This window comes from Camelus dromedarius, chromosome 5 (assembly GCF_036321535.1).
Source record: "Camelus dromedarius isolate mCamDro1 chromosome 5, mCamDro1.pat, whole genome shotgun sequence".
Taxonomy (NCBI): Eukaryota; Metazoa; Chordata; class Mammalia; order Artiodactyla; family Camelidae; genus Camelus; species Camelus dromedarius.
In genome coordinates this window covers 40,790,289-40,802,662 of record NC_087440.1, presented here as the reverse complement: position 1 = coordinate 40,802,662, position 12,374 = coordinate 40,790,289, and the positions used below count along the sequence as shown (strand labels likewise).

Sequence of the window (12,374 nt, the reverse complement as noted above, 5' to 3'; positions counted from 1 at the left end):
CAGATTAAGAGATAATCTAGAGTGCTTGTGGAAACGTAGAGTAGCATCTAATCTTCCTTCACTTTAACCTCAGTTTTGCTGTTAATTCACAAAATCTGTATTGCCACATGTAGATGGGATACTATTATGATTGTCAGACCCATGTCTTTGAAGCTGAATGGAATGAATCATCAAATTTAGCCGTTAAACTTTTCTCCTTTTCCCAGGCTTTGAAATGATCTGGAAGAAAATATTTTAGCTCTTCAGAAAATAGTTATTTTCTATATATCTTAAATGTTATTTCTAAGTGCCAATTTCCCTCAACTTAACAAAAGCTGTAAGTTTGTTTACTATGTTTTTAAAAACAAATTCCTAATCATATTTATTTGTCACTAGGTTAGCCTGAAATTAAAAGTAGCCAAATGTATTCTGTTTTCAGTGTTTCAGACTTTGAATTTGGCTTATATGTTGTTGACCAAGAAGCAAATAATATTAATCGTAAATAAAGTCCATTAACCTTTTGTGACATTAATTACTGGGTTCAGTTACCACTTAAAACATTAATTCAGATGTAAAATTTTTGTAATAAAAATAATAAAATAGTGCAATTACTGAATGCCAGGCTCTGTGCTAAGTACTATACATACATTCTGTCATTGAATCTTCATGGTAGTTCCATGAGATGAGGGGGTAAAAAAGCTTACCCAGAGTAAAGCCAGAGTCTGACATCAGAGTATATGATCTTAACTATTATACTCATTTATTCTAAATATTTTCAGTCCCTTCTTGAAATTGAGAGAGGAGAGAAACTGACCAACAGTCTGTCATATTTGCAAATTAGAAGTTGTTAGAAGTTTTTATTTTGAACGCTTTTTACTCTTCTACACGTTGAGAAAAAAATTTTTTAATTCCCTTATTTTTCATATCATTTTAAGGTTGCCATGAGAGGACTATGGGCTTTGGAATCAGACTGATCTGGACTTAAATACAAGTTCTACCATTTGTTATCTGCATGAACTCAAATATCATTAATCTATCCTATACCCACTTTTCCCATTTGTAAGGAGATAAAATATGACAGGCTTAAACTGATACGATCTAAGTCTGCAATAATAATAATTCTTGACTATCTTAATATGAAACCTCTTGTTTGCCTGTGTTTCTGTACTATTTTATTTTAAATTATGTGTTACTTCCTTTATGACATTCACTGGTTCATCCACACTAATCTTAATTATTCAACTCCTTTAACAATATTAAAGCAGTAAGATTATTTGGGTAATCTATCCTTTAATATAAAGTTGTATTTTAGATAAATTCTTTACTTTCCCCAAAACTAAACTTTAAATTATGTTGTGTTCTCCACATTTTAATAATTAAATTTTGTAAGTGGTCATTTGCTTCAAAAATATTTCTAGTTTCTGTCCCTTTTCTAATCCTCATCTGATCTGATTTCAAAGACTATTAATTTTTACTCATCACTTACCATGTACCTGCTGTGTGCCTGGATCTTTGCATATGTGGTCTTTCATCCCCCACAGCTACGCAAAGTAACTTGTATTGTCTCCATTTTATAAATAAGGAAACTGTCTTGGGTCAGTTTGCCCAACATCCAACATCTAATAGTATGATAAACTTGTCATTTAACCTAGGTCTGTCTAACCCATGCCCATGCTCTTTTTAACATATGACACTGCCTCTTAGTTCAGTATTAATTGGAGTTGCCTTCAAAATCCCAATATTTTTAAAGGCTATATTTAGTTAATCCAGTAACTTTAGCAGTTTTAAACTGGTCATGCCTGTCAGCAAGCACTGTAAACAAAGCCACAATAAATAACAATCTATTGAGTTCCCTTTCATAATCTTTGTAGATCCCCAAAGTCATCATGTTATTTGTAATAATAGTTCATTGTAATCAATGTACAATACATGAAGCAATGTATTAAACCATCAAGATATACACAACAGTCTGTGTGAGTGCTGCAAGAACATTAGTAACAGATACAGTATGCAAAATATAGGGGCCCCTAGGTGCCTTTTAAACTTCATACTTGAGGATATAGTAATAATAGAAATAAATAAATCAGTATTTTTTATGACTCAGGAGATATAAATCAGTACTTAGGGAGAATAGGATAGGAAATGAAGTGTAGGTATGACTGTATTTTTTTACATCTAAAATTGAGATCCACCATAAATTATTTATAGAGTTTGGGTATGCCGAGTATGTGTCACAGATACCATTTGCTAAAACATGAGGACATACTGATAGCTGTATATCACACACACTTAAAAAGCCTGATTTGACTCTGTTGACTAAAAGAGGATTTTACCTTGAAGGCAGTAAGGGTGGCATCAAGGAATTGCTGTTTTTGTGGGAAATATTCTTTGAATTTGGCATACTCTAAAGCAGTGTTCTCTAATAAAACTTTCTATGATGATGGAACTGTCCAGTATGGTTGCCACTAACCACATGTGGCTGCTGAACACTTGAAATGTGTGAAATGTAGCCAGTGCACCGAGAAGCCAAAGTTTTATTTAATTAAATGTTAGTGGCTGTAGCCACCACGTTGGACAGCACAGCCCTAGCGATTTCATGACTGAGCGATTAGGATGACATGCCAGCAGCACAGTCAACAGTTTAAAAGGTAGATGTTTGTGGAACCGCTCATAGGCTTTTTTTTCTTCTCTTTTTTCCTACTTGAACTTGTTTTGTTAGTTGGTAAGTATATTTGAATTTACAAAGCATTTGTCCATTGTGAAACCTCATCACCCTAACACATTGCATGCCCAATTATATTTCATAATAAAAACCTGATTCTCTGCTCCTCTGTTAACACCTGTAAAATTCTGCACTGTGTCTCTCATATCTGTTACCTATCTTCTCTTTTGTTTTCTCATTTCTACTCGCTACTCCATTTCTTCATTCACAACAAAGAAAGAAATGCAGTGATAGTTCTCTTCCTCCCAAAACCTCCACTAGAAAACATTGGCCATCTCAAGGTAAACAGCCATGGGAAGGCCTCTCATGGTTGGCTGGGAATAATACGCATCACCAGAAAAGCATGAGCTACTGCTCTTCACCGCCCTTCTGCCATCCATCTGCAGCAGTGCTTCCCTCAAAAGGGCCATGGATTCACATTCTCCTCTAGGTTTTCCAGTCTGAGTCCAGTATGAACCAGTTCAGAGCCTCAGGAAGAGTAAAGGTGAACAGAAATAAATTTCCTTCTCCTTGTATTTTGAAGGCCAACTTCATTTCAATTAGAAAAGAATGTTGGAGAAGTTACTTTGAAAAGGAGGACAATTTACCTGGATTGGGAGTAGTGGTAAAATATTTTTTCCTTGACAATGTATGTTTGTTCTTAAGTATAATTATAATATTTGGCCTTAAAAAACACTTTGAAGTGTTCTACAGAGATACATTCTTAATTTCCTAAGACATCTCAGTAGGGAGTTTACCCCTTACTGAACAGTGTTGTGTTTCCTTATAAATATCCATAACTTCAGTTTAGACACAAATATTTTATTATATGTAAATAGTAGTGTAAGTATGCCCAAGCCCGAAGTGTCTACAGTGAGGTGTAGTGAGGTGCTACAGTGGCTAACAATTATGCCAAAAGTTTTCCTGCAGAGTAAGGAGCTATATATAAGTGTAAGCCTATAACTTATATGATGTGTGTGTTTGTTTTTGACACACATAAAGATAATTTTCATATACATAAGCCCAAGAAAATCTGGATTAAAGTGCCTTAAAAATTTTTAAATTTTGTTACTCTGTTATATTTGCAGACTTTTTGTTTTTTGAAGGGTTTTTATTTTTAATGTAACTTCTTATTCATTTATGAAATATTTAACAGCCTGCAGTGTGCAAAGTTCTGTAGTACTGCTGTATATTAGAAAATTGTAACTCAGAAATAAAGTACAATGGTGAAGGGCTACTTTGTAAATGACATGAAGAATTTTCCAATTTGAACTTGTTTTGCTGCTTTAAAAATTTCTGTATCTGCTAATTCTACTGGTTAGTTACCTACTTGCTATGACTGGATAGTATAACTGCAAAGATTTAAGAAAACAAAAGCATTGCTTATGTCTTAGAAATTGAGACATTGCTGAGAGGTCAGTTTGTCTTTTTTGACTGACTTTCAGATCAGAGTTCTTGTCCTCCTCCTTTTCCCAGGAATTTATCTTACTCCTCCTTCAAAGCATATTTAAATAACTAGCATATATAATGGTCTCATGCTGCTAAGTTCCTTTTTGGAAAAATTTGGTGCAATTTTTTTTCAAGTTTGGGCAGTGAAGGCCCTTTTCTTGATTATACCCTGTATCCTGCTTCTTACGCCTTTTCGTGCATGCTAATGGTGCTTTGGATCCCTGTCTCAAAAGATTTTGCTTCCCATTGCTTTTTCCAGGGAGCTCTCTGGTTGGTACTGGCTCTGGAAATAGTGATTGGTGCTCTCTTGCTAATATGATGACATGAGCCACCAAATCACTGGGTTTTAAATAAAATATTAGTAGCCTGTTAAACAAGCACGTTTTGGACTTGCTCTTTCCTCCCAAAAGGCTTCATTAAGGGTTGGGATCCATGCTGCAGATCAGTAGCAGAAGGTTATTTCTTATGGGACAAGAGGTTGGATGACTTGTACTCATGCTCCTGCTGTTTCCCACAGGCTCCTACCCAGAGATTCTACCCAGTGAAACTCCCACAGCAACGCAGGTAGACGGGGCTGACCTGGCCTCTCCAATGTCTCCTCGAACTAGCAAAAGCCGCATGTCCATGAAGCTGCGTCGTTCCTCTGGCTCAGCCAATAAATCCTAAGGAGACAGCAGCCCAGCAGTGATCAGCAGTAGCCATCTTAGCATGAACACGGTGTTAACCCTTTTAGGCTTCATGTTTGCCATAACGTGCATGTTCTTTCCTGAACATTTATTTTAGAAAACACTGGATTTAAATAATTTGTAACTTAATATTTTAGATTTGGGTTGTTTATTTGGTTGGTTTTTCCCCCCCACACTCCAAGCTGCCATATGGGGGGGAGGGTGGAGTTTTATTCTGCACCCTTTACTTTCCCTAGATAATTATGTCTAAGTAGTTTTACTTTTAATTTCTTAATTAACTTTGAGCCAAAATATAATTGGACAGATAGTCTCATTATTTTATTTATCGTGCCCCATTGCAATTTTATGGCTCAGTAAATATATAACTTTTTAATACATGTACATCTTTCAATTTAAGCATTTGTAAAGTTATAGCAAAAGTTGCAGATCTGTTAATACACAGGATGTGTATGGATTATTTAAGTTATGAAAATAAAATACTTAAAAATAAGTGGTCTTTGAGCATCTCAAATTCCAGCTGAAATAATTTTAGCATTAACTTTTTCTTCCCAAAGCAATGTGTCATTTTTTAACTGTGCAGGTGATGCCATGACATATCCAATAACCAGAAAAATCACTGTGCTGAACTTTGATTCGTGTTTAGCTTCCAAATATTTTTCTGATGTTTTGCTTTTTAAATGGTATCACTGTTAAATGCCATTTCTACTTTTGAGATTGTGGCCCTTTATTATTGGCTACTGGATCCTGGTGTATCTATGTTCTTTCTTAAGTACCAAAAAGGGAGAAACTGCAGGAGAGAAAAAAACAAAAGGAAAAAACTTCTGATATAAATATGTTGCTTAAATTATGTACGTTATTTTAAAAGAAAAGGGAACATGACCCAGGAGTCTAAAATTAATCTAATACTGTTAATACTGAACTTGCAGGTGCAGGTTGGTATACATTCCACCCTCCCAAAGTATTTTCCTACAGTAGATAAGCTGCTCACATTTGCTCACATTTTGTTTTGAATGGGCATCTCCTAAGGAAATGTAGCATGACATTGGTACTAACTGCATGTGTAAATACATCATAGCGGCAAACTATAAAATATAAATTATGTATCGTCATTCATGTAGTATCTACAAATTTGTAACAGTGGAAAAAAGATGGTATTTAATAATACAATAAAAATATTCTTATCATTTCCTGTCCACGAGTGTTGATTTGTCTATATTTCTTTTGTCTTCTATGTTTTTCTTGTATATATTTTCAGACTTAATAAGCAGGGCTGTATTTAATGGAGAGGTATAAAGCATAAACCTAGAGTATCTTAGCTAATCATGAAAAATGAATTTTAATTCCCTTCTTAGGATACACCCCAACTTATTCCTCAGAGAACCTACCACAGTCATTAAAAACACAGGAAAGTTTATGCCATCATAAGGGCAGGCCAGGAACTTCACCCAATGTACTTGATTAAAGCATCAATTTAGCTCAGCCTCCTTCTTCTTTGATTTCTTAAACTTTACTTTGTTTTGTAATATATATTCAGGAGCAAAACTTTTTACAGACAGTTTCTAAAGCAAGCTTTCAGAGTTCCTGTGCACTTAAGTTTTGGGTTTTCTTATAAGTAAAAACAAATTCCTATAAAACTGTGTAGAAAATAAATTCCCATGAAAGCTTACGTAGAGGTCATAAACAAATGGATAGAGAGAATCCCTGGGAACAAGATTAAACAGTATAGACAGTTTCCCACAACCAAAGTGAAGAACTGCAGAAAGGAAAATTAAAGTACACATTTCTATAGTGCTTTCCTTTTTGAAAAATGAACAGCTAATGGATTGATAGGTAACAAAATGGAGTGAAAATACCAACTTGAAAATAGTGAATTTAATTAACACAGATAACATGATTTTATTCATCTGGATAACACTATTCACCTAGCCTTTTTTAAAAGAAAGTATTTAAAGTGTATTTTCTGTTGAGATTTTTGGGTGGGAAAGTATCTTTAATATTTAAAAGAACAGTACATATTCTCTGCCTTTTGGAGCTCATTCTGTGCAGCCATATTTCAAAAGAAGTTTTCCCATTGAATTTCTGCACCATTACATTCATTTACAAAATACAATTTCTCCTGTCTGTATTCCGTCTAAATGGGTCAGTGAGATCAAAAAGTAGGATACTGGCTTTGGGGAGACAAGAAATGTGGCTTTCAAAAATAGGCTGTGTTCAATGGGATTCTTAAAACAAACACAGAACACAACAGAGCACCGGCTATGAACATTTATTTGGTGGTAAGCATCTTACATATATGGGCTTATCTGTCAAGAAGTACTCAGCCAGTGTCCCAGACGCTAGCTATTAGGGCATAGGTACAGAATGTACACTGAATATGCTTACAGAAAGAAATTCAAAAACCAGTTGCTGCTGAAAAGAAAACACTGAATATTGAATGAATTGCCATTCAGTTCCATAGTGGATTAAAAGTATTAACATCTTCTTTAAGCTGAACGTAGTATCTTATATAATACATATTATGAGATTTACAACAGAAGCATTAAACAATTCGGATGAAACTACTAAAACAGTCAAACTTCAGGAAATGCATTTATATTCTCCAAAATATATTAAAGGTTTTAAGTATCTCTTCCTGAATACTGCTCACAGAATAGCTAAAAGTGAAAATTTGGGGGAAGTGTCAACTCCTTCCAGTAAAGAGGTGCTATTCCTCACCTCCAAACACTAACTGAAGAATGGACTAATACTTGTAATTGAGAAAACGAAAGTTTCCAGGGCGATTCCCCACATCCCTCAAAAGCCCCAACATCCTCTTACATTTCCTGCCCACAGACACAAGTCTTGTATTTCCGCCCCCACCACAGTGTAAGTTTGGCACCAATCACATAACTTTTAATTCACAGAATATACAATGCAAGATATCTGACCCTACTGAGACAGAGACTACATAGGCGCCTGCGATGGCAAGAGAAAAAAAGATTAAGGACTACCACTTTGGGTAGCTAGAATCCTTTGTAGACACTGAGACATGCACGCATTCACTGCGACTTTCCATAGGAATTACAAGTCATATAGTATTCGTTAGGATCTGCAGAGTTTGGTGAGGGTGGAGGGGGACGAAGGGTGGAATCCTATTTTCGCGGGGAAAGTGAGAAGGATTTAAAGCTGACGGTTCTTGACCGAGAAAGTTTATACCACATACATACCTGCTCTACAGAGATTTTACATTTCGCTGTCCGCTCCTCTGGCGGAATATTGACTACTGGGAGTTTTAGGAGAGAAAATGAAGGAATGACAGTCAACTTGAAAGTTGAAAAAATCCCCACAGAGATTCCCATGATCTCTTTCCTCCAAGGCCAGCCTCACAATCTTCCTCGGCTCTTGGCCCTCAACAACCCGGCCGCAGTGGCATCTGCAGCAGCAGTACCTGCCGACTTTCTGAGGGGTGGCACTTATTGATGTGCCGGGTCAGCCCCGGGGAGCTAAAAAAAGTGGACGGGCAGTGCTTGCAAGAGAAAATTTGCTGCGCACTCGCGTCGGATGCCCCGCCTGGGCTCGGTGCTTCAGGGGGCGCCCCGGCCAGAGCGGGCAGGAGCAGCTCCTCGCGGACCGCATGCCACAGCCGGTGCTTGTCCCTGATGTCTGCCGACGGGAAGTGCGCCCCGCACAGCGGGCAAGCGAAGGCGAGTGGGGCGCCGCGTTCGGCGCCAAAGCCCGGGGCCAGTGTGCCGGCCGAGCCCGCCTCGTGAGTGCCCAGGTGCTTGCGCAGATAGGCTTGGCGACGGAACTTTTTGTGGCAATATGGGCACACGAAGATCTCGGGGCCCCCAACACCACTGGCACTGCCCGGCCCAGGCACCCGGCGCCCCAATACCCCCTCCGTATAAGGGACTTGAGGCAGCGGTGGGTCGGGGTGGGACAACACCTGGAGGCCTTGATGCCGGGCACTGTCCTGGTGCTGCTCCGCTCTGGAGCTGTCCCCGGCCTGCAGGTGCTGATCCGCAGTTCGCTCTGCCCGGCTGTTCTCCTTACCCTCGGCCAGATAAGACGCAACAGCCCCAGCATCCTGGGAGCACGAGGCCGACGAAGGCAGCAGCTTCCCGTCGGCTGAGGAGACTGTGGCGGCATTTGCCGCCGCAGGACGGGGCTTGTGCCAGCGGCGATGTGAGGCGAGGTTCGCAGGGCAGCTGAAGACCTTGTCGCACTCAGGGCAGCGGTACTCGACGCGTACGATGCGGGAGCAGCGGTGTTGAGCTAGAGCGAAGGGGTCTGCGTACTGCTCCTTGCACAGCTGGCAGATGAATTCCCCCAGCGGTGTGCGGCTGCCCCCCAGGCCCTGGGACGGCGCTCCGGGCTCCTCCTCCTTGATCTTCAGGCCCAGGACAGGGGACGTGGTGACTTCATCGGCGAAGCTCAACTTCCTCATGGCCTTTGGCTTCTTCACTACCGCGGCGGAGGGTCCAGACGCGCAGCCGGGAGGTGCCTTGGCGCGGCGCTCGCCGCCGGCGGCCCGCTTCAGGCCGTGAAGGGTGGCCGAGAGGGGTGCAGGGTCCGGATGGAGCGCGGGCTCCGGGAACGGTGCCCGGAGCGGCAGCAAGAACTGCTCCCCCGAGGTCGGTGCGGCTGCTGGCGCCACCGAGCAGGAGAAAGCGGCCACGGCGGCGGCTCCCCCGGGAAAGGACTCAGCAGAGACAGGCGAGTTGAGACAGCGCTCGAGGAACGCCCGGCGTAGCTCCGCGCCGGCTGGCTTCGTGGGGCTGGGGCTGGGCCCGGGACCCTCCCTGCCATCCGCCCTCCACCCCGCGCCTTTCCGCCCGCCCGCCCCTGGGCTCACCCTCGCTGCCTGACAGGATGACCCCGACAGTTCGTGGGCCACCTCCTCCTCCGGGGCGGGGGATGCCGCCTGCTCGGCACTGGGCTGGGGGGCACTGGAAGCCTCCTCGGGGAAGGGTGGCGCCCTGTGGGGCCCCAGCAAGGGGAAGACCCGCTCGGCTAGGCGCACTCGGTACGAGCCGCCTGTCCGTTTAGTTCGCTTTACCAGGAAGCCCCTAGGCATGGTGGAGTCGGAGCGGTCGGGGGCAAGGAGTAACGGGGGCGCCGCGGGGGCTGAGAGCGGGAGAGCACCGCAGCTATCCGAGCTTCGCCACGGCCGTCATGCGTCCGCCGCCTTTATAGCTGAGACGCGGGCCGGGGGACAGCCAGGTCGCCTTTTGGCCGGACTCGCCAATCAGGAGTGGGAGCGGGTACGGGGGCGGGGCTTTCGCGGGGCTGGGCTCGCAGGGGTCCCTGAGGCGGGCGGCGGTGCGGGCGGCTCCCCGGCCTGGACCCCGCGGCTGGCTTAGAGGCTGCCCGCAGCAGCCTCCCCACGCTGCCTGCCGGGCGAAGGCTCAAGAAGGTAAGGTCCGGAGTGTGAGCAAGCTCCGCACTGCCCGCCTCAGCCGCCTCCGGGAGGCCGTCTGGGGAGCCTGGCTAAGAGGCCACCTCAAAGCGCCCCCCTTGCGGGCGGGACCCTGCTGCCCAGCCCCGTGGGAGCCTGGTGGAAAAGCCCCCGCCCTGCAGCAGCAGAGCCTAGAGGAAGGGCGACGGGGCCGCGGGTGCCGGGGAGCTGACCGGTTGGGTGTCAGCCGGGGAACGGGTTAACCTCCTCTGCCCGTATCGAGCTGATGAGAAGCTGCGACAGAGCGGCAGGGCGGCTAAATCCACCGCCCTGTGCCTACACTTGACGGCGGGAGCACGTCTGCCATCCAGTATCGATCTAGACTGCGCGCGTCTGTGATACTATGAGAATTCATCTGGGAAGAAGGGCTCTCAGTGCGGGAGACCGTGCGTGCTGGCAAGCCTCTGGAGCTCAGGACGCCAGCAGGTTTCTGGGCCCTGGTCCTCGGGGCTCATAAATGCTTCCTCCCCGATGGGAATAGGAGTGGGGAGAGGGAAATCGGATCTAATTTTCGACTGTCCTCACATAAAGTGGTTTCTCTGTTCACACCTTCCACTTGCACTACCCAGAGACATGACAGTGCCTAACTGACCTGTTTAGCATGGAGTAGATTGAGTGAGAAATACTGGTGGAATCAGGATTGCATCTGCTTCCCCTTGTATAAGTGATACTTTGCAAAAGGTATGCTATGGACCCTTAAAACCCCAATACATTTTCATCCAGCACTGTTTTAAGCACTAGAAGAGATTTGAAAGTTTGTAATACTAGCTGAACTATGAAATAATTAGGGAATATATGGCAGATGTATGATAAAATGCCCCAAATCCATAATTTAGAAAAGTACACTCTGAGAATAGGAACGGGGAAAAACGGTGTGTTCAAGCCTCCTTCCTGAACCAGACTGGAGAAACAGACTGAGCGATGTGTTTTCAAAATAGACTACAGCATAACAGATCTAGTCATCAATAACATATATTGTCTTCCTTCTAGTGAGTCAAGTATCTTTACACAGAGAGCGTTATTTATGGGAAAATTTGGAGATAATTAAATATTTGTTAATCATTGACTGTATTTTAAGTATTCTACTTAAGTAATCTCTAATCTTTTCAAACAAAACAGATATTATTACTTTCCTTTTTTGATAAGGGGATTGAGCCACAAAGAAGTTACTAAACTGACAGAAGTCTCCCAGAGCCCAGATTCGAACCAAGCTCTGGCTAATTCCAAAGCTCAGACTTTCCAGTACCCCAGAGGCTTTAAATAATTTTTTCCTGATCCCATCCCACAATAAGAAATACATTTTATAGTACACACATGTAACTGAAACAGAAGTTTCACAAATAATACTTCCCCTTAACTAGGTACAATGCATTTTTGTATTTTCCTATTCAATTCAATTTTCTTTTTTTTTTAATGCTGATCATAGCAAACAAATTTATTTCCTAACTCACTAATGGATTAGGATGCACAGTTTGAAAAACACCATCATTATGATGTCTCCTATTAAATAGCATGAAATCAAACAAAAATAAATAAACCTGACACTTTATAATCCAAACTACTATTCTGAATCACTCCTTAAATATTTGAGTCCTTTAATAGTGTAAACTGTTTCCCAAACTGATAATTTCTGCCACTTCTAACTCAACTCCCTTTCAATTCTTCTCCTTTCCTTTTTCTCCTAATGACCCAGATATATTGTGTGGTATGGAAAATCTGATGTAAGAACTTTAAGACAGCTCCTTCTCCAGAAGGGCTTTTCCCTGGGTGCACAGTACTCTAAGAATTGCTCTCAACCAATTGACCCTGCCTTTGTGCTTGCAGTTATACACACAAAAGAATTGAAAACAGGGACTGAATCTTGTACTTGTACATACTTGTACACCAGTGTTCATTGCAGCATTATCCACAGTAGCCCAAAGACGGAAACAACCCAGTGCACACCAACAGATAAACGTATAAGCAAAATATGGTATATGCAAATGACAGACTATTATTCATCATAAAAAGAAATGAAGTACTGCTATACTAAACATGGGTGGATCTCAAAAACACTGAAAATCTTGAAACACGCTAAGTGAAATGAGCCAGGCACAATAAGAAATATACTAGAAGATTTCCC

At 42.3% G+C, this 12,374-nt stretch overlaps 2 protein-coding genes across 10 annotated transcripts in view; one reads left to right on the top strand and one right to left on the bottom strand.

Annotated features, from left to right (window-relative positions):
• RALGAPA1 (Ral GTPase activating protein catalytic subunit alpha 1) overlaps nucleotides 1–5,999 on the top strand; it is a 204,683-nt gene extending 198,684 nt beyond the window's left edge. For all 9 annotated transcript variants that reach the window (XM_031453588.2, XM_031453590.2, XM_064485901.1 and 6 more), the window contains one exon: nucleotides 4,647–5,999. In XM_031453588.2, coding sequence (XP_031309448.2) covers nucleotides 4,647–4,795 — 149 coding nt within the window. In that variant the 3' untranslated portion in view covers nucleotides 4,796–5,999. The remainder of the gene's footprint in view (nucleotides 1–4,646) is intronic.
• A 1,847-nt stretch (nucleotides 6,000–7,846) lies between these two features.
• On the bottom strand, nucleotides 7,847–9,970 carry INSM2 (INSM transcriptional repressor 2). The gene has a single exon (XM_031452762.2). It carries the CDS (start codon nucleotides 9,869–9,871, stop codon nucleotides 8,204–8,206), a length of 1,668 nt encoding a protein of 555 aa, XP_031308622.1. The 5' UTR covers nucleotides 9,872–9,970; the 3' UTR covers nucleotides 7,847–8,203.
• Nucleotides 9,971–12,374: the final 2,404 nt, after the last annotated feature.